The sequence below is a fragment of the Pseudorca crassidens genome, chromosome 10 (genome assembly GCF_039906515.1).
Source record: "Pseudorca crassidens isolate mPseCra1 chromosome 10, mPseCra1.hap1, whole genome shotgun sequence".
NCBI lineage: Eukaryota > Metazoa > Chordata > Mammalia > Artiodactyla > Delphinidae > Pseudorca > Pseudorca crassidens.
This window is the reverse complement of record NC_090305.1, coordinates 32,415,440-32,441,298: the sequence shown is the minus strand read 5'-3', so window position 1 is coordinate 32,441,298 and position 25,859 is coordinate 32,415,440. Positions and strand designations below refer to the sequence as shown.

The window sequence follows — 25,859 nt, the reverse complement described above, 5'->3', positions numbered from 1 at the left end:
AAACGTGGTCATCCACGTGGAAGAGAAAAATTCATTCTGAGGCAATATATTTGCATTTCTAAACTTCACTGAGTAACTCTGGAGTTGGGGAAGACCAACCTTATGTGAGGTATAATTAGGTGTGGATTTATAGAGAAATGTACCCAAACTCGGCATGTCTCAGTGGCTACCTGAACAGAGTCCAGGGCTTACCAGCACGAGCTGGGGGTAGTCACGACACATCTTGATGATGGAGGAACAAGCATGTCTCCTCACATTCCTCACCGCCCGGGTCCTGGGTGCCTGGGAAGAGATATTCGATAAACTTAAAGCTACTTTTAATATAACTAACAGATGCTGCAGAGAATCATGTAAATATCTCCTTCAGAGGTAAATTCACAATTTTCACAGCTAGGGGAGTATAATCAAGTGATATTTATAGTTAGCAAGAATCCACATGTTGACTGTTTGTCCTAGAGTATCTCTAGTGCAAAACAGCCCATCATATGACTATCTCCTGCCTTTATTAACCCCGTTTGCGTATTAGAAAAATCTACACTAAGTGTTGGGTATTCACATTTTTGTTCTTAAGAAGTTAGAATTGGTAGGCTGAATTAATGATCTTACCTTACTTTCCTCAACAGTTTCAAAAGTGACAGATGAAAATAGCTAAGGGGAAGAAAAAAGGTCACTCATCAGTACCAAATGCATAAAGTATTTTACAAAGTTTCTAACAAAATCCCTAAAGTGCAAACAATACGGTAACAAAAAGGTTTTCAACTGGCATTACAAAGTTTCAGATGTTCATTTTCTCGGATAACTGCAAGAGGCTTGAGATTCACGATTTTACCAGCAAACACTTTACGAAGATAAAGGCCACAGAATCCCAGAACAATCTAGGCTATCACCCAAGAACTCAGCCATGGTCACATCTCCCCACTTTTTGTTAAAAGTTGAGTGGTCTACTCTCCCTGATTCCATTTCATAACTTCCCACTTACTCCTTAACCCAATGCAATGTGACTGCTGCCCTAGCCACTATGATGGAATAACACGCTGACAAAGGTCTAGAGGAACCCAATGGACACTCTCCAATTCTTAAAGAATTTCTGTGGCAACAAATGAGTCCACATTTTTGAAGTTCTCCTGGACTTTGTAACACAACATTTTCTCCATCTCTCTGGCCATCCCGTTTCTTGTTCTTTGAGGGCTTCTTCCTCAATTATGGTGACTGTCGGGCTTCTCTGCTTGAGCTACATGTCCAACGCTACATAAAACTCCTTTTTGCTAGGGCTTCACCTCTACTATTGGCATTTCTATGATGGCGATGCCTTAATTTTCTCTCGTAATTTTCTGAATCTAGACCTTTAACCTCCAATAGCCAGTTTAGCACGAGATGTCTCCACTGAGATATTATATGTATACTTCAAACCTAGTCCTGCAAAACAGAACTCACCCCTTCTCTGCCTTACTCCTTCCCTCCTCCTGGTCCAATATTCTCACTCAGGTGGTGCTTCACCTCTCACTAGTCACCTCAACTGGACTCCAAAACCTTTCCTCTTACAAATCACCTCCCAACCTGACAGCACACATTGATACCTCCTCCTTCAGGTACTCTTTTCCATCTCAGTGTACATGTCTACTAACTGCAATGCCACGTAGGTACCGCATCTGTCTATGTGCCTTTCTCCCCAAACAGAGAGGTAGCAAAGGACAAGGCATTCCTACTAGCATGGTGCCTGCTCCACATTAAGTACTGAGTAAATATCTGATAAATGAATAAAGAACTGTTTATTAGCTTGTCTCATATACTTACAAGAACAGTTACAAAAAATAATTAGCTTAGAAATGCCAAAATAAAGTTTACAAAGGAGAGGGAGTTTACCTTAGAGAAGACCTGGGGCAGGAACTCTGGTCTGTAGGTGACAAATGGAAAGAGTGCTGAGACATTAGTGAGGACACAGGACAGGATGAGGGGATCCTTGGTGTCAAAGTTCAGGACCATCTGCAATAGCTCTACTCCATCATTAATAGGAATTTCCTGTGATACAGACATGAAAAGGAGGTTGACATAACTGAAAACCACTTTTGCTAAATTTCCTTCACACTCTATATAAATATGGTTGTCACATATGGTTTTATATAGTGCTTCTTAACCCTTAAAATTCTAAGCATTACCCCATGTTATTAAAATTTTTCACAAATGATGCTGCATTATTAGGGATGTAGCATTACCTACGACTAGAAATTGAACAAACTCAGAATGCCATCATTTCAAACTGAAGTGAATATAAAAACAGATGGAGTTAATGATCCTAAGATCTAATTTGTTAATAAGCCATTTATGAGAAAAAGCACTGTATTTCACTTATCTTCAAGGGACTTAGATTCTTTCTACAACTAACCTAGAATGAGTTAAGACGAATTACCCCAAAATAAGTGATCCAATTATTTTTAATCTAATTAACACAGTTAATATAGTATATGCTGTTATCTGGTTTAATCAGATTATTCAGGAAAGAGGGACACAGATCAGCCATCATGAATATTCTGGTCAATTTGCCATCAATTGGCAGGTATCTTTTAGATTTTCCAATTCAAGGCTTCCATCACTGTCCTCCCTATAATAGTTACCCTACCTGTGGTTCACTGTACTATCAGGCTCATCTTATTATCCCCTAAAACGAATACTAAACACTGCGGGGCTTAAAGTCAGAGAGACCTAATTTGGGTCCCAGCTCTAATTATTAGCTATTTGACCTTGAGCATGTTATTTACCCTCTCTGAATCTCAGTTTCCTCTTCTGTAAGATGCACACTCACATATTTTCCTATCCCACTGCCAATTTTAAGAAGATCAAAACTGGGGACTTCCCTGGTGGCACAGTGGTTAAGACTCTGCGCTCCCAATGCAGGGGGCCCAGGTTCGACCCCTGTTCAGGGAACTAGATCCCAGATGCATGCTGCTACCAAGAGTTCGCATGCCACAACTAAGAAACCGGCGAGCCGCAACTATGGAGCCCGCCTGCTGCAACTAAGACCTGGCGCAACCAAATAAATAAATGAATAATAATTTTAAAAAGATCAAAATTGTTATGCAATCAGCACAATAAACAATTACTTACTTCTTTATCTAATGTTCGAAACATCTGGTTGATCACACTTTCCAAAAAAAAGGTCATGGCTTCCCACTGCACAAATGAAGGTGAGAAGATGGAGCAGAGGCTGCCTTCTCCAGTTCCAGCTGCAGGGGAACAGGGTTTTAAAACACACACACACACACACACACACACACACGCACGCACGCACTTATAAACACTGTAGGATCACAGAAGACACAGAGACCACGGGGCTGTAGAAACCACTAGGTAATTTCACAGTTGAAGGAACAAGGTAATCTAACCCTTCTCAGCCTGGGAAAAGAAAAGGAAGCAGAAAGGGATCCCTATCCTGCCTCTACCTCTAAAAACAAACTGTCTAAATTCACCTTTGTGAGCCTTGTCTGTAAAGCCAGTTTAAGTACTGAATGAGAATATACATGTAAGCATCAAAACCAGTGCCTGGCCAATTGAGAAATATTAATTAATTTCCCCCCCCTTTCATAATCTGTCCATGGGAATCTAAATAATTATGATATCTAAGACCATAAAGAATCTTTCCAACAAGGAATTGCTGTAAGATACAAAATGCTGTTCACACCCAGTAGCCTCATGACAACTGCAAGGGCCCTGTGCAGAGAACTGTGCCACCCTCCAAGTTCACAAGTATCATCAAGTTCCCTGGTGGCCTAGTGGTTAGGATTTGGTGCTGTCACTGCCATGACCCAGGTTCGATCCCTGGTCAGGGAACTGAGATCCCGCAAGCCACATGGCGCGACCAAAATATGAAAACAAAGAAAAGAAAAAGCCCCACAAGTATCATCAAAGCCCGTCGCTTAGACAGCAAGGCCCCCGCGAAACGAATTACAAATTACTTTTCTTGCTTCCATACAGTGCCCACATTTACTCGCTTCATCTTGGTACAACATATTTGGGCCTCTGCAAACCTTCAAGTTACTAGATACCAGGGACCTTTACAGTCAACTGTGAACACATAAAACTGAATGTTAAATCCCATGAATGTCAAGTAACTAGTGTACTTGGTAACTGACCATAGTGTGGACTTTTTCCAAAGCAGTGACTTACACCCTTTCCTTACAATCCTCTCACCCACTGCCTGCGTTAATAAGATGACAGACAGAAGATACAGAGCACTGAGAAGTTACCTAGCTTATGCTTTTGGGTAGAGGGGGGTTATTTTGATTTTAAATAAAGTGGCATTTCCCAAAGGCTCTGAGGGGGCTGAGCGATATGGGAAACCCCTGCACTGCTTGTTGTGCCCGACTAACAAGTCATTTTTTCCGAGTTTAAGAGAAATGCCATGCAAGAACTTGGTTGAACAGCTTTAAAAAGTTAGGTCTAGACATGTTTGTTAGATGTTGCCTGAGGTGAAGTAATAAAATCAACAATAAACAATTGTTGACTCTGTTAGAAAAGAAAAATGAAGGCAAAACCGATAGGGTCATGGTTTTACCCTAATTTAAACAGAGTTAAAATCTGGTATTATATCTGCTTTCTCTGCCTGTACGTGCAAGTGAAAAGGCTCACTCTCTAGGATGGAACGGGGCAGTGAGCAAAGCTGTTTTTGAACACTATTAGCATACTGTTTTGAAATGTGGCTCAGAGGTTTATTTCTATGTACAGTTTTGATACATAGAAATACTTCACTAATGTTCAGTTGGAAAAAGAACAAAAGAAGTCTTACAGTTCATGGATCCAGTATCAACAGAAGTTGAGAGTTGATACTTTAGCCACTCCCCAGCCATCTGGAAGCTAGTCTTGGGATCCAAGCGACATGCTAACCTCATTACTTCTCCTTGTTGAGCCCGAGAGGCTGCCAAGAGAAAGACATGAATCAATAACCGCATATAACAGATACTTAGTTAATGTTTATTCATTTATCCATCCCAGGAGGAAAACATTCAAGAGATTTTGTTTTGCAGACTTATGCTCTGAATCTAACAAATGTTCAGTAAAGCTTTGTTAACAAATCTAGCAATTTTCAAAACTAAATTCTAAGAAGCCACCATACCAGCTAGATGCTATAAGCGGCAAACCAAAAGTGGTCTCCTCTTTCTGTTGGAATTAAGAGGAGATCAGGTTGGTACAGATGTAAAATGGTATGGCTGCTGAAGAAAATGGTCTGGCAGCTCCTCAAAACATTAAACATGGAATTACCATATGATCTAGTAATTCTCTTCCTACGCATATGCGCAAGAAAAATAAAAACATATGTCCACTCAAAAACTTGTACTGGGCTTCCCTGGTGGCGCAGTGGTTGAGAGTCCGCCTGCCGATGCAGGGGACATGGGTTCGAGCCCTGCTCCGGGAAGATCCCACGTGCTGCGGAGCGGCTAAGCCCGTGCACCAAACCTACTGAGCCTGCACTCTACAGCCCGTGAACCACAACTACTGAAGCCTGCGCTCCACAACAAAAGAAGCCACCGCAATGAGAAGCCCGCATACCACAATGAAGAGTAGCCCCCGCTTGCTGCAACTAGAGAAAGCCCGTGAACAGAAACAAAGACCCAACACAGCCAAAATAAATAATAAGTAAATAAATTTATTTTAAAAAAATAACAAAAAATCTTGTACCCAAATGTTATAATAGCATTATTCTTAATAGTCAAGATGTGGAAACAACTCAAGTATTTATCAACTTATCAATAGATGAATAAAATGTGGTATATCCATACAATGAAGTATTATTGGCAATAAAAAGAAATGAAGTACTGATACATACTACAACATGGACGAATTTTTAAAACACTACGCTAAGAAAAAGAAGGCAGTTACCAAAGACAACACACTGTATGATTCCATTTATATGAAATGTTCGGAATAGGTGAAAGATAGAAATAGAAAGTAGATTAGTGCTTTTCCAGGGCTGAGAGGGATAAGGGGATTGGGAGATGACTGCTAATGGTTACAGGGTTTCTTGGGGTCATGAAAATATCCTAACATTGACTGTGGTTGTGGTTGTACAACTCTGAAAATACAAAAAAACCCCACTGTATTATATGCTATAAATGAATGAACTGTATGACAAAGAAATTACATCAATAAAGTTGTTATTAAAAAAGGGGGGGGGGGGAACCAAGTTACAGAAAACCCAGAACAGAATTAGGAATAGTGGGGTTTTCCTCTCTTTTTTAGAAAAAAGACCCATATTGTAAGATGGTATTTAATTCTAATATATGAATATAAAAAAAAATGAGAGTGCCTTACCTTAAGTTACTATCTCTAAACTTCAATGTCCAAAGGCGGTGTATGTGTGTATATGTTTGTGGGGGTGTGTGTGTAAGAGATAAAACAATGCATGGAATAAGTACAATCCCAGCACTCTCTGCAATGTGCAAATGGAGATTAAACAGGCTGCTGTCCAGACTTGGGGCTCTTTAATACAGAACCTGAAGGGCCATGCACCATGACTCATAACACTAGATGCCATTCTGAGACTGGAAGAAATTCCAGGCCAATTCACTCACAGTTGAAGAAAGCATTGAAGTCCTCGTCGCTATCAAAATCAAATCGAGAGTATTCACAGCTAGGGCTGTCTGTTTTAGAAGGAAAGCCCATCTGGAAAGAGAAACATAATTGGGGTAGGGGGTGAGGGTTTTCATGAGATATATGATGATAAATAACTGCTTCTGGTCTACCCCTAAGTCTACAATTTGCTTCCAGCAGGAATAATCCTGGGAGTGGTAGAAGGACAACGTTTTTTATTTGATACTCTCTTCCAGGTTCCTCAGGAAAAATTAAATTCTGGAATTAGTTTAAGGTCTTTGATTATAAAGATGTCCCAAAACAAAGTGCTGATACAGCTTGCAATAAGTAAAAGAATTGAAACAATTTGTCTTCTTAAATGCTGAACCCTGGAAATAAGCATGTAACTTTTTATATTTCATTCAAAAAGTACTGAAGACCATGACGGCAGAGAACTAGAGGACGGTGTGCAACGTGCTAGGTGAATTCCTTGAGGAAATAAGGGGACCCTTGAATGGGTCCTATTCTCTGATTTTACAAATCAAGATGAAGCATCTGTCAGCTGCAAGAGCCTTGAACAGATCTCAGTGTTCATAAGCAACTCTCTATTGAGGTAATGAGCAATCTGCTTCCATTGTCCCCTTCTCATTCACCTTCCTGACCCTCACTTGGCCTTCAGAAAGTCAGACATTACTTCCTCTTGGAATCTCCCTGACTCCACCATCCTTTCTATTTTTAACCTCTGAAAAGCAATGATCATATTGTATGGTCATGGTCACTGCTCTCATCCTATCACTCTTTTTCCTAGCACTTAGCCCAACGCTTGGCATATAAGTGCTCCAAAATATGAAAGAGTAGATATTTCTTCTTGAGGAATAAAAGACTAATATGCCCAAGGAAAGGATCTTAGTGACCAAGACAGGGCTGTCAATGATGCCATCTAAGTCTTATGATGTGTATTCACCGACATTCCACGTTTTACATTCCACTGCATACCTTGACCAAGTTAGTCATAGAAGCACGAAGATATTTTGGTATTATTGCTAATAGCAAAGGGTCACGGGATAGGATCTCATGGCGGAAGAGGGCTCCCCAAGTCATCTGAGTTGAAGAGCGCAAAAACTAAAGGGAAAAAAGAAAAAACTCAGTTTAAGGATTTGGGTTTTATATACCAAGACTATTACTTAGCTCAGCAATTATCCACTATATTTTTCCATGGAAATAAATATCTGTAATACTTTGAAACTGCCCATACTGTAGTACAGCAGTAATGACTGCTCACTATGGACCGTACGTTAATAAGACAGACTGGGTCACGTGCAATTCCCGGAGTATGAGCTGAATTCTACCACTTTCTGTTTTATGCAAGAAATGATATAGGAACCTCAGGATGATATTACAAGGAAAATCTTGGACTGGATAAAATTAATTTTATAATAACACAATTAATCAGACTTTGTATTTAAAACGTCTTTAGTGGTAAATCACCTGGGACATACCTCATATCTGATTAAGCCTTATCAGAATGACACTACCTGAGGGGTAACTGCTGACCTAGACTGTAATGCTTAGCTCAGGAAGAAGACTCAGCAATTTTCTAAATGAAATGCTACTACAGTTATTCCCTAGGATCTTAAGAGTCACATTTTATACTTCAGCTGCTAATTACTTCAGGCCATAGTGCTTGATTTTAATTTATCTAACTAAAATTTTGAGAAGTCACCTCCATAAAGTTTACCTGACTTGGATGAGTTGTGAAAGCCAGAAAAGATTCCAGGTATTTTCCAAAGTTTGCTGGTGTTTCTACATCAGAATCCACACCCTGTAGGACAAAAAGACCACTACATTAACGATGTTGATGGGGAGGTCAGGGTAGAGAGTGGAGTAACAAATACTGACAACTTATACCCTCAAAAATTTCAGGTTTGAAAGGACTTTATACTTCCTTGTGGCCTAAGGAAGGCATCCTTTCAAGGGCTAAAACACAGGAAAGCTGTTTTATCTCCCTAACCATCATCATTAAAACCTATTCTGTGGTCAAATAGTAAAACAAGAGTATTGATTTCAGAAATCCGTATATTTCTTCAGATCTACTCTAATCACATCTCTGTGACCTAACCTAGTAAATAACCACTTGACGGTACACATCTTATATCTGAAGCTCCATCCTCTCTAGCCATTCAAGCCACCACAAAAAGGCATAACATCAAGCGCAGATGTCTGTACCAATATCCTTTTAACACATAAGACTGAGTATTAAACATTTCCCTAAAGACAGTTAATTCCAGGTCAATCAGACTAAAGTTTTCTTTTATGATCTAATAATACATCCTTTAGATTTGGGAAAAGTGTTCTTTATTCAAATCCATAATGTTTCATGACCTAATAGGACTTTAAAGGGTAATGCACTCGGCAGACTGAAGTTTTACAAGTACCAAAATGAACAGGAGTAGCAACATTGACTTTAGTCAGATGTTATAACAGATGGAATAACAGATGTGAATGTTTACTACTGACATTAATAATTGATTTGTTAAAAAAAATCTATATCATTCAAACTCAATTAAAATAATTTAATCTATAGAATTATAAGAAATAATCTGTAGGGAAATGCCCCCTCAGGCTAAAATCAACGGCATGTGTCACCCCTTCCACAAATATAACTTTCTAAATCCTCTCCTCAAATGGCCCTGAAACTCTCCAGAAAGTGCTCACCAGCAATGCACACAGCTGATTGCCCAGCGCACACAACACCTGACAGAGTCTTTTCAGGAAGACATAGTGTTTTTCTACCAAGCCTCCTCCGTCAGCAGTCCTGAAGAGGAGAAAACAGTGTGATTAGCAGCACATCAAGAGCACCAAAGAGAGTCCCCTGGAATGGAGCTGTATGTGGTCTGTGCTCCAACATTCAAATTTCAGTTGATTATTAAAGTTAAAAAAAAAAATCAAAAAACAAACCAACCCAAAAACCTCCAACCAAACACTGAAAGATCGATGAGGAATAGGGTTCAATGCCATCTCATCCTTCAAGAGACACACTAATTTGGGGTAATGCAGTCCTTGAGTACTTTGGGATAATATTGTAAACTCTGAGCATGACTCCACAAAGCAATATATACACTTATATGCATAAAAACTGCACAAAAAGACATTGGTTGATACTGAGGAAGGACTTAGAGAGATCTCTAGGGGAGCATGCAGTAATTCCTTACACCACTGACAAAATCAAAAGGACTATAATCAAGAGAATGAAAAGACAAGTGGCAGACTAGGAGAAAATATTTGCAAAAGACACATCTGATAAAAGACCGTTATCCAAAATATACAAGAACTCTTAAAACTCAATAAGAAAAAAATCTGATTAAAAAATGGGCCAGGGCTTCCCTGGTGGCGCAGTGGTTGAGAGTCCGCCTGCCGATGCAGGGGACACGGGTTTGTGCCCCGGTCCAGGAAGATCCCACATGCCGCGGAGCGGCTGGGCCCGTGAGCCATGGCCGCTGAGCCTGCGCGTCTCCGCAACGGGAGAGGCCACAACAGTGAGAGGCCCGCGTACCGCAAAAAAAAAAAAAAAAAAAAAAAAATGGGCCAAAGACCTTAATAGACACCTCACTAAAGAAGACACACAGATGGGAAATAAACATATGAAAACAAGCTCCACATCAAATGTCATCAGGGAATTGCAAATTAAAACGAGATAGCACTATACACCTATTAGAATAGCCAAAATCCAGAACACTGACAACACCAAATGCTGGTGAGGATGTGGAGCAACAGGAACTCTCATTCATTGTTGGTGGGAATGCAAAATGGTACAGCCCCTCTGGAAGACAGTTTGACAGTTTCTTACAAAACTAAACATACTCTTCCATATGATTTAGTAATCACACTCCTTGGTAATTACCCAAAGGAGCTGAACATACAAAAACCTACACACGGATGTTTATAGCAGTTTTATTCATAACTGCAAAAATCTGGAAGCAACCAAGACGTCCTTCAGTAAGTAAATGGATAAATAAACTTTGGTACATCCAGACAACAGAATATTATTCAGTGGTAAAAAGGAATGAGCTAACCAAGCCATGAAAAGACGTGTAGGAACTATAAATGCATGATACTAAGTGAAAGGAAACAATCTGAAAAGGTTACATACTATATGATTACAACTATACAACATTCTGGAAAAGGCAAAACTATGGAGAAAGTAAAAAGATCAGCGGTTGCCAGGAGTTTGGGTGGGAGAGGAGGGATAAACAGGCAGAGCACAGAGCATTTTTAGGGCAGTGAAAAACCTGTAAGATACTATTATGATGAATATATGTTATTACAAGTTTGTTGAAACTCAGAGAACGTACCCATAAAATGTAAAACAGCAAGGTTAACCCTAAGGTAAACTATGGCCTTTGGATGATTATGATGTGTCAATGTAAGTTCAACAGCTCTAACAAATGTACCACTCTGACAGGGGATGGCTATAATGGGGGAGGCTATGCATGTGTGGGGGCAGGGAATATATGGGAAATCTCTGTACCTTCCCCTGAATTTTGCTGTGAACCTTAATGTGCTCTAAAAAAACAAAATCTTTTTTTAAAGATGGTATTAAAAACGTAACTTGGTATCTCATTTCTCCAAGTCATTTAGTTCAGATCAGTAATCACCTATGTGCTATTTTAGAATGCAAATACCCCTTTAAATTAAAAAAAAAGATTATTTGGTGGAAAAACCTGACCTACAATGATGTAGGACGATTTGCACTAACAAGAATTAATAAGGGGGCTTCCCTGGTGGCGCAGTGGTTGAGAGTCCGCCTGCTGATGCAGGGGACGCGGGTTCGTGCCCCGGTCCAGGAAGATCCCACATGCCGCGGAGCGGCTGGGCCCGTGAGCCATGGCCGCTGAGCCTGCGCGTCCGGAGCCTGTGCTCCGCAGCGGGAGAGGCCACAACAGTGAGAGGCCCACGTACCGCAAAAAAAAAAAAAAAAAAAAAGAATTAATAAGGACTGGTGTAGACAGCAGCCATATTAGCGTGTTCTGGAGGCGTGCAGTATAACAGAAAAAGCATGGGCCTCAGGGTAAGAAAGACCTAGGCTCTAGTGATGTTGAAGGACAGAGTGGCATCATGGTTTCTAGTGCAGGCTCTGAAGTCTGAGTTTGAATCACAGCTTTACTAACCAGTACCAGTAGCACAAATGGAGATAGGCCACCTCAGTGTGAATGTCATAGTCTCTAGGGAACTAAGAAATGGGCCCTGAAAACAGTAACTACAGTGGCCACCCAAAAGATATGTTATTAATTTAATTAACAGGACTCCTTAAAAACAGACCTGTAGTATCCATAGGAAAGAGCCATCATAAAAGCTATGTTAGAATGGACAGTAAGAAATTTTAAGTAATATATCTGTGTCTCACATCTTTTCATTTGTCCCTGGCACCAAAAGTGAAGAAAGAGTATTGAAGAAAAATGGGTGCTGTGACAGTTTCAACTACTGTAATACACAGTTCTACCTGACTCCCTGGTAAGAAAAACATATCAGGAAATGCTTTAACATTTTTCAGAGCGATTAGAAGAAAATAAGCAGAAGCCACTATTTCAGGACATAGAATGTTTTTACAGGATTTATACACATATTCCACACTGACCACATTGTTCCTGCTGCTTCCTAGAGCCTCAGCACTTCAGGCATTGATTACTTTGACAAGGAGAGAGGGAGGAGTGTCTCGAGTTCTGCAATCAAGGAAGGCCCTGGGACATACTCTGGTCAGATCAGAGCATTCTCTGGCCTAGTCACCAAGGCTACTAGGAGGCTCAGGGATCATCAAAAGCACACAAAGAGAACCAAGGAGATGAGCTGTCTGGGGAGAATGTGGAAAACTGTGAATGTGAGTGGATGCTGAGTCAACAGCCACAACTTACTTCCAGCATAAGATCTTCAAAAAGGTGAAAAAGTCCCTTTAAGAGTGCCTGATTTTCCTATTAAAAACACAGTCAACTGACTGCTAACAGTCAAACAGGAACTTCAGATACATCCAAATGAGATACAAAAATGACAAAGAAATTAGAAAACACATAGAAAAGAAGGTACTCACTGCGCAGCGGAGAGTATATAATGCATGGCAACATCTCCAAATAAGACCATCAAGGGCTTCCGGTCTTCCAACTTGCCCTAGACCCGATTTTAGGGAAACACAGGTAATAACTATGTTATTAAAAACCTCCAAGTACTAACAATTTCTATACCTATAAAATCAAATATACTGACTTCCTAATTTCTCACATAGCCCTGGGGCTAACTGAACACTGAAAAAAAACTCTTTAAATCCAAACCTGGATAAGACTTATATTTTAAAATGTGTTGGGCAATAATGATGATATGAAAGCAAAATAAATTACATCTGAAAATAACACTCTTATGGAGAAGAGTCACAATCCCATTTGTTAGCCAAGACAGCTATAAAGCCAGTAGAGTCACCTTCTACAATGCTTTGACGTAACACGATGTGAGTTTTAAACTTTAACATTACGCTTATATAGTTTCTTAAGCATGAAGTACCAAGATTCACAGCTCTTTCAAGAACCAAGTAGCCCTACAAATCTCTATATATCCTGACAATGGATTCCTAGGATATCGGCAAACTGTTGTCCAAAAGATTGGAGGCAGGTAATTAAGTTGGTGTCAAGTAAAACAAAAAAACAAACAAAAAAACCCAAACCTTTAAATGTCTTTCACCACAACATAGAATTAAACACACATATGCGTCACTCAGAGACTGTCAAAGTCAGTGTGAAGTGGTAACTTACTTTCCTGCTGACTGCAATGAGAAGACACTCAGCTGCTCCCAGCTGAAGTTCCTGTTCGTTCAGAAGCAGGCACAGCATCTCCAGGAGTTTACAGTTTTCAGCAGTAATGTGACTCATGGACACCCAGTCAATGTAGCCCGCTAGAGTATTCAGTGCTGCAATTCCTACTCGACAGTTTGCTTGGGCCTGCATGAAAAGAAGTAACTTTTAGCCATTAAGTCCTCACTAACAGACAAGAAAGCTGTGATTATACCCAAGCTCCTTCTACTTTCTAATTCTAAAAAGAAAAACAAACAATAAAATGTACTCATGCAACTGTTACTGATAGGCAACTCAAAGGTTTTCTTCTGATACACACACTTATCAAATGATGGCATTCTTGATGCCCATCAGTACAACTATATTGGCATGTGTGGCCATTTTACATCCTTCAACAAATCTCAGATATTATCATTTTAACTCCCTTCCACCATAGCTCAGTGATCAAATAAACCAAGGCTGAGGGAATTCCCTGGCGGTCCTGTGACAGGACTTCTTGCTTTCACTGCTGAGAGCATGGGTCTGATCCCTGGTCGGGGAACTAAAGCTCCTACAAGCCGCACGGCACAGCCAAAAAAAGAAGCAAAACGAAAAAAAACCAAGGCCGAGGTCACCCTCCACTAGATATATGCATCCCTGTACCTGAAAGCCTCAAAGAAGCCTCCTTCCAACTCCACCAAGAGCTCTTACCTTTGACTCCTGAGAATTATCTGTCTTCTGAAAGAAAAGAAGTATAAGGATCTAAATGTTTTTAAAGAGCAAAAGGCTATGTAATAACTTTCCACCCCCATAATCTAGGCCCTTGAACAATGATTTTCCAATACTCAACTTTTAATCTTGGAAAAGAATACAACTTTACTAAGAATACAAAACTGATATTCTCCCAAAGAAGGACAGGTTATTTTAGTTTCAGCAATATGACAAAATCTACTAGAACATTAAGATCCACAAAGACAGTTTCAACGCACACAGTTTACAAAGAAATACAACTAACAGATGAACAATGAAGCAGGCTCAACATTGCTAGTGATGAAAGAAATATAGTTTAAATCAAAGTATTAGTATTTTTTCTATATTAAAATAGAGACAAATTATAACTAGCAAAGGTATACTGAAATGATGTAATGTTAATGGAAAAAAGAAACAAAATTAAAATGAGTACAATTTATGACCGTGTATGCAGGGACATAACTGTAGGAAAACCACAAACACAAAAATATTAAATGCTAAGTAGACCAAAATAATGTCTGTTCAGTAAATTATACAATTTATAATTTTACAAGCAGGAATAACAACTCCTGACGTACTTAAAAACTTACCACCATTAGCATCATAAAGGATTTGTTTTATAATTCCTTTTCTCAACTTTCAAAAAGTAATTTTTCTAACAAAGAACAAGTATTAAGCCCTCACCATCAGTGGTCAAAGAGCGGTGTTAATGGGGCAGAGATGAGTAGAACCCTCTCACCAGCATCTACTGATGCTGCCCAAGAAGGAAAGGGATCCAGGCAACAACAGCCAAGTCCAGCCTTCACCATCTCCTCCAACAAATCCTGCATTCCCATCCGGATCCTATCCTCCTGCCCCCTGGGACCAGTACAGGCGCCAGGTGATGGACAGGGAGAGTAAGCCTACTCATCCCATCCTTGTTTACCATTCAGCCTACTCCCTAGGTGGGAAGGTGAAGGGATGGAAGCAGAGAAGGAACTATGAGGAAACTGAGAAGTTTCAGGTACAAGAGATGTCCCTTGGTGTGCTCTGGTCCTGGTAGCCTGGTTTAATAGATGGAGATAATGGACACCAAGGCTAAAGAAAAACACCAGCGGATGTATTTCTAACTTGTGTCAGACCATCATCAATCGGCCCTGCTCTGGCATGTTGGCTAGATTTCTAGGGCACTGAAGCATTCATAATTTGTTCATGTCTCTTAGGGATTAAATCTCCTAGGGGAAAATGGAAAGAATACCTCTTTGGACTTCCCTGGTGGCACAGTGGTTAAGAATCTGCCTGCCAGTGCAGGGGACACGGGTTCAAGCCCTGGTCCGGGAAGATCCCACATGCCGCGGAGCAACTAAGCCTGGGCGCCACAGCTACTGAACCTGCACTCTAGAGCCCGCAAGCCACAACTACTGAGGTCCGCACGCCTAGAGCCCATGCTTTGCAACAAGAGAAGCCACCGCAATAAGAAGCCCGAGCACCGCAACAAAGAGTAGCCCCCACTCGCCGCCACTAGAGAAAGCCCGTGCAGCAACGAAGACCCAACGCGGCCAAAAAAAAAACCCAACTTCTTTCACCCTCAATACACATAGGTTTTTAAATGCAAATACTTTGATATTTTCTTTTGTAAAATCCCAGGGAGATATGTGGGGGGAAAGAGTCCATTCTGCTAAAAAGAATGGGGTGTGAATTCCACTATAATCATTTATTAGAGGATCTTCAATAATTATTCTCTGAAATTCAGTTTCCTCATCCATAATATGGAGATAATACTTTCTCTTAGGGTTGTTTTGAGGATTAAATAACATGTAAAGCAAGAAAAAGTATATAACCATTGTAAAGCAATTATACTCCAATAAAGATGTTAAAAAAAAAAAAGTATATAGCATATATTAGGTATTCATTGTGAGTTTCTCCCTACCCTGACACCAATAGTACCTTGTCATCATTTGTGTTAGTATCTAGTGCTTCCCTGAAAATAGACTTAAGGAAGATGTCAGGGGCAGAAAACCCCTGGCAACCCAAATTTTAATGATTTTTTTTGTGTGAAATAAGCATGTATGAGGATTCCAGATTAGGGTTCTGAAACCTCAATGCTATTGACATTTTGGGTCAGAAAATTATTTTGGAAGACTGTTCTGGGCATTATAGAATGTTTAGCATCGTGCCTGGCTACCCATTAGAGGCCAGTAGCAACCCCTAGTTGTGACAACCTGGGGGGCAAAATCGCCCCTCCTTTTGAGAACCATGGTACTAGATTAACTTTCACACAGCCTTCTTCTAAAGGCTCTCTGCTAAAACTGACAATGATTGGAAAGACAGTATCTGGTTTGCCTTTTTCTGCAGAAGAAAAACCTCATCAGGAAGAAATACCAGGAATCATGTAATCAAGATTAATAAAACTTGGCACAGTTTCCACTGCAAAAGGGACCAAGACTAAATGGGACATCGAAATTTAACAGGGATACTATCCTGACCTATCAGGAATCTGGGTTTCAAATATTAAGAATTAACCTACAGGGAGTTCCTTGGTGGTCTAGTGGTTAGGATTCGGTGCTTTCACTGCCATGACCCGGGTTCAATCCTTGGTCAGGGAACTGAGATCGCACAAGCTGCACGGCATGGCCAAAATTTTAAAAATAAATTAAACAACAAAAAAAGAAATTAATCTTCATTTTTATACTATTTTCTTAGGAATTTTCTTACTATAAAAGGAATTATTTTTTTCTGGTAGGTATGGAAACTCACTGAATTGAGCTTCTTAGAAAATTAATTCCAGTTTTTCCTGTCATCTTTGTTTCTTTTTTGCTTATAAAATAGCCGTTCCGTTTACTAAACTGAACACCCTAGTTTCTTGCTAAAGGATTAACTTTAAAAAACAAACAAACCCACTCATATTAGAAAACAGAACTTTAGGGAGGTGGTATTTATCCCTTACCACTTGTTGGTACTTGTTTACATTTTCTTGAAGTGTGTTAAGTAGAAAAGTGAAGATTCTTTCCATGTTCTGGGTTAACGTTTGCTGGATATCCCTTCGTCTTTGAGGGGGTAGAGTCTGAAAGGTCACTACGTCCTCTGCCAGTCGCAAAAGGATGAACATCACTAATTCTGTCTGTGTTTCCTATACCAATAGAGAGAAGGTAGTTAAATGAAACTGAAATATGTTTTTCATTATAAATATGACCAAAGGCTCTTTTCTGCTGACAAGACAAACAAACCAACCAAAAACATCCTGAAGAGCAAACAAAAACAAAAACCTGAATTGGGGCTTCCCTGGTGGCGCAGTGGTTGAAAGTCCACCTGCTGATGCAGGGGACACGGGTTCGTGCCCTGGTCCGGGAAGATCCCACATGCTGCGGAGTGGCTGGGCCCGTGAGCCATGGCCGCTGAGCCTGCGCGTCCGGAGCCTGTGCTCCGCAACGGCAGAGGCCACAACAGTGAGAGGCCCGCGTACCGCAAAAAAAAAACAAAAAAAAAATAAAAAAAACCCTGAATTGATACAGCTGTACTACATACCCCTTGTTTGGAAAGAATGTCCAATTCTATTAGCATGTCAGGCCAGTGCTGTGGCCACTCCCGCTTGATCATTTCTACTACAATTCGAGACAGAACATCTTTAATATGGTTCTCCTCTTCCAAAATGTTCAGTGTTCCCTGAAAAAGAATAAGAGATATTAAGAGGTCTGCAAGACTGAATTCAAGGGAAAAAATTGGGCTGTAAAAGTGTCTGAAACTCATGAGCAGGCCTACTTTTAAACTAAACAGAATAAACAAACCTGTTCTCCATATCTGAGTCACCTGTCCTGAATTCTCACTAATCATCCTTCCCACTTAAAGCTTAACAGAGGGTTGCATCAGCTAATAAAATGGCTGTCTCATGGAGCAAGGAAGACATCACTGCTCTTCTCCTTTACAAACTGAAGAGACTCTCATATTGATTGTTTTCATTTTGTAAGAGGGCCAGGGTGGAAAAGTATGGAAATAAGGAACACATGGAAAGGCTGATAAAGTGGGACAATAAGGAGTAACTGAATATTTTACCAATAGTTCTAGTATTAGAAGATACAGAAAGACCATTACTGGGACTCTCTTCTGAAGTTTGATATCAAGACTAATGAATTATGACTTCTATCAAGTTTCCCCAGAATTAATAAAATACAAATCCTTAGCTAGCTAAGTTAATAATTTTGAAGGGAATTTTTTTTTTCTATTAACAACACTAGACTTTGGGGACGTAAAGGGGTGTGAATTCCCATTTTCATGCCCTTTGTGAAACAGAACATAAAAGGCTATGGATTCTAAACATGTTCAAAGTCATATTCTAACTCCTGAGTCAAACTCATTCAGCATATTTTTTATTGCTAATATCATAAAGTAATTCACTTTAGAATAAAAGGAAACAAATAGCAAAGTGTAATCTAATTTAGAATTGATTAATCTAAGACTCTTACTCATTTGCTGAAAATGTTTAATCTCTCTGCCCTGTCTTCATAATTTTAAAAACAGAAGTCAACACATAAGGGATTAATTAAATCCAGTAAGAGAAACGTGATGAACTGTGATTTCTAGTGACGGTGGTTCTTTTTATCTTGAAGGTAACATTTAATAGTATATAAAGCATGCTGTTTGACCTATGTAGAAGCAGTGAATTTTTACACAAATGCTACATTGGAAAAGTTACAGTTTGTCTAAACTACCTCGGAAACACAGGACTTCCAACCAACCATTCCTTACATTTGCAATCAGCTCCATGACACTGTTCTTCAGATAGACCTTCTCCAATCGAGACATGCTGTTCCACCGAAACCTGGCCACCAAAATGCATAAAGTCAACAGAACTAAATTAGAAGTCTTCTCTTCAGAACAGATTAGCTTTGATTCCTGTGTTAAAATAATGCTGGTGATTTCACTAAGAAACTATACTTTGGATTTTGGTATCCTTCAAAGAATGGACAGAAACAGTCCACATTTAACCAAAATGCTAACAGAAAAAAAGAGTTTTATATACGCAGCAGTCCATTAATTAGAATCCACACAGGATCTGTGCACAGATGAGCTTTTCTCCTTGATTTTATTGACAGACCAAAAGCAAATATGTACCTGGGACAACTGCGAAAATGTAGCTGATTTTCAGAAGAAAATAGAATTTGAAAACACTAACTTCCTTTCTGAACTGGTTTCAGTTCAGTAATTCCCAAATTACTGGAAAGTAATAGCACAATTCCAGAAAAACTGTGGCTAAATCTTAAAAGCTGATGCTTCTGATAGGCACTGGGAGTAGGAGACTCAAGTTAGGAAGGGTTTTCAGTTATTCTCATATAATCTTGCTTAGAATTTGCCATTCACACTCAAACTTAAAAAAGAAAAGAAGAAAAGAAAAGAAATTAAAGGCGTGTTGCCTAATCAGAGATTCATTTACCTATACACTGCATTATTCTAAAAAAATCTGAGGTCTGCTGGCATATATTAGGAGCTCAATAAATGCTAAATGACTATGAGCTAATACTTGCAGAATGCTTAGTATGTACTATGCACTTTACACAGATGAAGAAACTTGAGAAAGGTTAAGTTCTGAATGAGAGCTCCCGTGAGGTTGTGATAACCTCTCAGGAATCATTCCTTTCTCCCTGGGGATTGCTCTTTTCTACTCACCTAAACAGTACCTCTATGAGTTATACACTAAATAAAGATTTGCTCTCTCACACACTTCAGTGGTAAGGTCCAAAAGCTCCTTACTTGACAACGTGTTCCAGGATCTGAAGGCCAAAATGTCTGACGATGGCAATTTGTGTTTTCTCAGCCAACCGCAAGCCACAAGGGACACATATAGGGCACTTTTCTTTAAACTCCTCACAAAACTGAAAAGAAGAAAAGTTAGCGTTTCCCTTAGGAGCCAAGAGAGAGTGTGGACTAAAAACAGAAAACTTCATCTTCAACTCCAACCTGAGCTATATATATATATATATATATATTTTTGCGGTACGCGGGCGTCTCACTGTTGTGGCCTCTCCCATTGCGGAGCACAGGCTCCGGAAGCGCAGGCTCAGTGGCCATGGCTCACGGGCCTAGCCGCTCCGCGGCATGTGGGATCTTCCCGGACCGGGGCACGAACCCGTGTCCCCTGCATCGGCAGGCGGACTCTCAACCACTGCGCCACCAGGGAAGCCCCTGAGCTATATTTTTAAGCTGCAAAATCTATATCAATATTATATGAATAAAGAACTGATAAACATTCCTTTCACTTTGATAGTTCCAGATTTCCCATGCAATGGCCAATTAGTGTTAGAAAAAATAAATTTGACATAAATGAGTAAAAAATTGTTAGAGATATACCCCTGAAGTACACAGGTAAAATGACAATTTCTAGGATTTGCTTTAAAAACCTTTGGTGGGGGGAGGGATAAAGCAAATGTGGTAAAATCTTTACAGCTGCTGAGTTCAGGTGATGGGTATACACAAGACCGTTGCAGTATTCTACTTTTGTGTCTATCTTTAATATTTCATAGTAAAAGAGAAACTAATAGAACCCAAATATTTCTGATTCCAAATCCTGTGGCATACATCTATATATTGTAAAGTTTCCTCCAAGTGATGCTCACTCCACTTTATGAAGTTACATCTCTTAAAATACACACGGCACAAATATTTCTTCCTAGAGGTCATTTCTCACAGCCCACATACATTGTTTGATGGGGGAATAAACTCGAATTGTATTAGCATCCCCATTGGTTTTGTATTAGCATTCCCAAATTACACTACAAGAGTCAGTCCCGGTAGCAGAGCATCCGACACTCAAGAAAACTACTTTCAGGAAACCAAAAGACCCTTGTGAAAATGCAAAGTAAGTGGTAGAAGTTCATCTTTGCGCAAAGCCTAAGAATATCACACAATAAAAAACATGGAGGGGTGGGGTGAGAATTAGGCCAGAAATACCCAAGACACAGAAGTGGGTTATGGAGAGGTGTAAGGGTGTTAAGGGGCACTAGAGGGGCTGGAGCTCGGTTAGGGCGGGTCAGGAGTGGGTCAGCAAGGAAACGTTTAGTGCAGCGGAGACTATAAAGAATGTGGCCGGTGTTGGGGACGGGTTGGACATGGGCTGGACACGTGCGCCACGGGAAAGCGAGGGGATGCAGGGATGTGGGGTTTGAGGGAATAAAGTGGGTGCAGCAGGCTGTGGAGGGAGTCGTGGTACGGAGAAGAGCAAACAGAAGTGGCGAGGGGGGAGGAGAGGGCAGTGGGAAGTGGTGGTGAGATGAGACGGCCACAGAGAGCTAGGGACGACAGCGTCCCGGGAGAAGGGCAGGAGCGGCGAGCACAGAAGGCGGGGAGTGGGAAGAGGCGCGGAAAGCGGCGAGGGGAGGGCCCCCGGGGGTTGGGGACCGAGGTCCAGGGGCCGCGTGGGCGGGAGACGGCCAGGGTCTTGGGCTGCGCCGGTACTGCTGGGGCTGGGGGAGGGTCTCGGAGCAGGCCCGGGGCGACAGACTCCAGCTACCTTGAGGGCTTCTAGCCGGTAGCGCTGGGTGGAGCTGGGGTCCATCATGATCGTCACCGCTTTCACCAGCTGCTCGCACAGCGCGTTCACTTGATCCACCGACATGACTAGTGCCACGCGCCGCAAGCGCGCACAACGGACGTCCCGGAAGCACGAGGCACGGATCGCTCCGTTGGCGGGACCACACGCTGGTACCCGGCCGCGGCGGGCTTAAGGGGGACGGTGGGGAGCGGGAGGAGGAGCGCGAGCAAGACCCAGCCGGGAAAAAGCCAGCGCTGCGCACGCGCCCGACCCTCCAGTACGCATGCGCCCGCGGAAGTGGCGACTTCCTTTTGACTGTTGCTCCTTGGTGGGCGGAGCGAGAGACTTAGGGGCCACGGTGCGCAGGCGCGTCAACGGCCCTCGGCGGCGCGCGCGGCGAATAACTGTCGGAAAGGCTGTGAGCAGATCTCGGTGGCTAAGGCTGGACCCGCCCGGCTGTGCCGGCTGCTGCCAGGGCGAGGATCGTCAGCGCGCTTAGGTCCTTTTCTCCGTCGTTGCCGGGAATAAATCTCTCTCGAAACCGACTGATCCGTTCCCGGAAAGGAGACGGATATTCAAGACCACTTCATCGTCCTTCCAGTGGACACCGAGTCCAGCATCGGTGGCGTCCGCTGGTGGCGGTTTTGCCAAGTGTTGTCACATTGGTAAGAGAATTTAGAACAGTTCTGTATCTCTGTTTTTAGACTTTTCATGTTGCCTTGGCTATTGGTTGTATAATATAGCAGTGACTGGGGACAACATTGGGCCGAAATTACATGAAATAGAAATACTTGCTCACAGAGAGAAAAGGCCCTGGTATTGCCTCTTAAGAGGATTTTTCTTGTGGAAAGAAAATGGTAGCTCTTAAACCTCCCTCTTCACCTGTACGTATTTTCCTTGGGTGTGTTATCACCTGATTGGCACCAAACTTGTTTTTAAAGATTGGGGTAAATCGAGATCGTTAATGATGAATAATTGCAAATACCGAAGGTTTGTACAGTTTTGATCATTTGAAGTGCTACATATATCATATATATGAAATATATATGTATATCATATATGTATATAATATTTATATGACTTCAAAATAGTGTAATCCTTATTCCCAAAGGAGGGTTTTGGCAGAGAGTATGTTTCATTTTTCATCTTTAAAAAACTCTTGCTTTCTCCAGCAAAATACATAAACTGAAAACTAAAACAGTTAAAATCTGAATATCCGTTTTGGTGTTGTATATTTAGGAAATGTTTGCTCTACTTAAATCACTGCTCCCTGTTCATACTCCACTTCTAGTGTTTGCATCTAATGTACTTACCTGGGTGTGTGTGTGTGACAATGCATTTACTATTTTTACTTTGGCGTTATCTGTTCCAGGACTGTACAAAAGCCACTTCAAGGTAAAGTGATTTCTGGCATGTTATGGTTTTAACTTATAAATGTTTAAAGTATTACTTTCTGCCTGTTTTAGGTGAGTGGAATTTGTAAGGAATTAATGCCTTGAATACTCTGATTTTTTGAATTCATCATTTTCTTTTCCCTAATCTTCCAGCTTTGTAGTTGCATGACACTTTTTTCAAGGTGAATGTTAATTTTTGATACTTTTTTAAAAAAAGAATACAGTTGGGCTTCCCTGGTGGCTCAGTGGTTGAGAGTCCGCCTGCTGATGCAGGGGACACGGGTTCGTGCCCCGGTCCGGGAAGATCCCACATGCCGTGGAGCGGCTGGGCCCGTGAGCCATGGCCGCTGAGCCTGCTTGTCTGGAGCCTGTGCTCCGCAACGGGAGAGGCCACAGCGGTGAGAGGCCCGCGTACCGCAAAAAAAAAAAAAAAAAAAAAGAATACAGTTGAGTGCTTACTCAACTGTATAACCTGTGTTCTCTCATATTTAAATCATGAATTACTGTGTTTCCACAAATATCTTATTTACTTTAAGTCAGTGGTTTTCAATCTCTGCTTTTAAAAATCATGAGAGAGGGCTTCCCTGGTGGCATAGTGGTTGAGAGTCCGCCTGCCCATGCAGGGGACACAAGTTCGTGGCCCCGGTCCGGGAAGATCCCATATGCCGCGGAGCGGCTGGGCCCGTGAGCCATGGCCGCTGAGCCTGCGCATCCGGATCCTGTGCTGGGCAACGGGAGAGGCCACAACAGTGAGAGGCCCGCGTACCACACACACACACACACACACACACACACACACACACACACACACACACACACACACACACACACACACACACGAATTCTTTCTTTAATAATAAACCAAAGATTATTGTCTTCCTTTTTCTCTTTTTCTTTAAATGAAGCCATTCTGCACCCAACTTCTAATCCCTGATGCCTTCTTTCAAAATTAAATAAATAAATAAAAATAAAAATCATAAGAGAGAGCTTATTAGAGAGAGCTTTTAGAAATCATGATGGCCAGGTCACACCCATACCAATTAAGTTACATGTCTGGTGGTAGAAGCCAGAAATCAATAGTATTAAAGGTTCCTAGGTGATTCTAATCTGTAGCAAAGTTTGCAGAGCCACTGCTTTAGTTTACTGAATCCTTTTAGATTTCTAACAATGTTAAATGAAAACGTTAGTCTGTATTCATTGTGTATAAGGTTTGTTCTTTCAGTCTAGCATCCATACCTTTATATATGTCTGTCTACAAATAGTATGTAGTATTGTTTTCTTTTTGTCTTCAAAAATTTACATGAATGGGTAGAAAATCACCTTTAGAACATCACAAATTGTGACAGGCCAGATCCACTGATGGGTGCTTAGTGGTTGAAAGTTTGAGGAGAAACAGGGTATTTGCATAGTCTCAAAGTATCTCTCCTAAGAAAGGAAAAAATAGTAACTTTACAGTGAGAAACCTAGCAAACACTATCTCAACTAAATGATATGCTTAACATCACCAGTATTAACACACAGTGACATCATGTACCTCCCAACATGATACACTGAGAAAAGCAGAACCCTTCCATAATATTCTTGCTAAAAATGCATAACCTCAGTCTAATCAAGAGAAAACATCAGACAAACCTAAACTGAGAGACATTCTCAAAGCAACTGAGTAGTTCCCTTCAAAAGTGTCAAGGTCATGAAAAACATGAAATGTCACAGATTGGAGAAGACTAAGGAGACGTGAAGACTAAGACTGGATCCTAAGCTGGATCCTGGAACCAAAAATGAACATTAGTGGAATAACTGGTAAAATTCAAGTAAAGTTTGTAGTGTGAATATTATACTAATGTTCATTCTTTAGTTTTGATAATTGTGCTGTATAAAATGTTAGCTTTAGGGGAAACTGGGTATAGGAGAACCCTACTATATTTGCAACTTTTCTGTAAGTGTAAAAGTATTTCAAAATAAAAAGTTTTAAAAATTCACATGAATGCTTTGATGTTATATATCATTTTCTGCTTCTCTTTTCCCTGAACTTATATTTGAGATTTGTCTGTCAACTAGATTAACTGTTGACTTTATCCCTCCATTGACGTGCATTGTGGTTTTTTTTTTTTTTTGCGGTACGTGGGCCTCTCACTGTTGTGGCCTCTCCCGTTGCGGAGCACAGGCTCTGGACGCGCAGGCTCAGCGGCCATGGCTCACGGGCCCAGCCGCTCCACGGCATGTGGGATCTTCCCGGACCGGGGCACGAACCCGTGTCCCCTGCATCGGCAGGCGGACTCTCAACCACTGCGCCACCAGGGAAGCCTGCATTGTGGTTTTGATTTGCATTTCCCTATGACTAATGATGTTGAGCCATTTTCATGTGACTGTTGACTATTTGTATATCTTCTTTTGTGAAGTGTTCAATTCTTTGGGGGGATGGGTATTCTTTAAAGCTTTCAATATTTATTACCTTTCTAAAGTTGTATCAGTTTATTATTTTCCTGCCAGCAGTATATGAAAATGCCTGTTTCATTATTGTTAGTTTCCATGTTCCCATGCTTATGGTAATTCAACAATGGAAGAATGGAAGTATAATTTTCTTTGGCACTTTTTATTCAATATCCTTTCTAACTGTCCATAAAATATTGTCTTACAGAAAAATGGCTAATGGACAAGACCGGGTAATTACTCTAGTGGACATGGACTGTTTTTTTGTTCAAGTGGAACAGCGGCAAAATCCTCATTTGAAGAATAAACCTTGTGCAGTTGCACAGTACAAATCATGGAAGGGTGGTGGGTATGTATCATAGTTATTGTTGTAACTCTCAACTACTGTTTTAATCTATAAGAATACATGGC

General features: G+C 40.9%; 2 protein-coding genes and 1 non-coding gene across 13 annotated transcripts in view; 2 read left to right on the top strand and 1 right to left on the bottom strand.

Moving 5' to 3' along the window:
* XPO5 (exportin 5) overlaps window positions 1-21,894 on the bottom strand; it is a 45,682-nt gene extending 23,788 nt beyond the window's left edge. For 2 of the 8 annotated variants that reach the window (XR_010946825.1, XR_010946826.1), the window contains exons 1-17: window positions 21,604-21,894; window positions 19,848-19,969; window positions 18,846-18,918; window positions 17,628-17,765; window positions 17,050-17,232; window positions 14,085-14,111; window positions 13,356-13,541; window positions 12,644-12,720; window positions 9,277-9,376; window positions 8,300-8,383; window positions 7,558-7,683; window positions 6,564-6,654; window positions 4,781-4,909; window positions 3,103-3,221; window positions 1,864-2,019; window positions 607-648; window positions 193-282 (exon numbers count right to left, since the gene is read on the bottom strand). Coding sequence is in view for 6 of the 8 variants with exons in the window: in XM_067752825.1 (XP_067608926.1) it covers window positions 193-282; window positions 607-648; window positions 1,864-2,019; window positions 3,103-3,221; window positions 4,781-4,909; window positions 6,564-6,654; window positions 7,558-7,683; window positions 8,300-8,383; window positions 9,277-9,376; window positions 12,644-12,720; window positions 13,356-13,541; window positions 14,085-14,111; window positions 17,050-17,232; window positions 17,628-17,765; window positions 18,846-18,918; window positions 19,848-19,969; window positions 21,604-21,708 (1,848 nt within the window). In the remaining 2 variants the exon portion in view is untranslated. The remainder of the gene's footprint in view (window positions 1-192; window positions 283-606; window positions 649-1,863; window positions 2,020-3,102; window positions 3,222-4,780; window positions 4,910-6,563; window positions 6,655-7,557; window positions 7,684-8,299; window positions 8,384-9,276; window positions 9,377-12,643; window positions 12,721-13,355; window positions 13,542-14,084; window positions 14,112-17,049; window positions 17,233-17,627; window positions 17,766-18,845; window positions 18,919-19,847; window positions 19,970-21,603) is intronic. The other 6 variants (XM_067752824.1, XM_067752822.1, XM_067752825.1 and 3 more) reach the window with 5 other exon arrangements.
* TRNAD-GUC (transfer RNA aspartic acid (anticodon GUC)) lies at window positions 3,754-3,825 on the top strand. Its single transcript has one exon. It is a non-coding gene; the product is annotated as a tRNA-Asp (tRNA).
* A 69-nt stretch (window positions 21,895-21,963) lies between the features above and the next one.
* Window positions 21,964-25,859, top strand: part of POLH (DNA polymerase eta) — a 29,572-nt gene continuing 25,676 nt past the window's right edge. The window contains exons 1-3 of one of the 4 annotated variants that reach the window (XM_067752827.1): window positions 21,964-22,289; window positions 22,997-23,019; window positions 25,657-25,797. In XM_067752827.1, the coding sequence (XP_067608928.1) occupies window positions 25,661-25,797 (137 nt within the window). In that variant the 5' untranslated portion in view covers window positions 21,964-22,289; window positions 22,997-23,019; window positions 25,657-25,660. The remainder of the gene's footprint in view (window positions 22,290-22,996; window positions 23,020-25,656; window positions 25,798-25,859) is intronic. The other 3 variants (XM_067752828.1, XM_067752826.1, XM_067752829.1) reach the window with 3 other exon arrangements.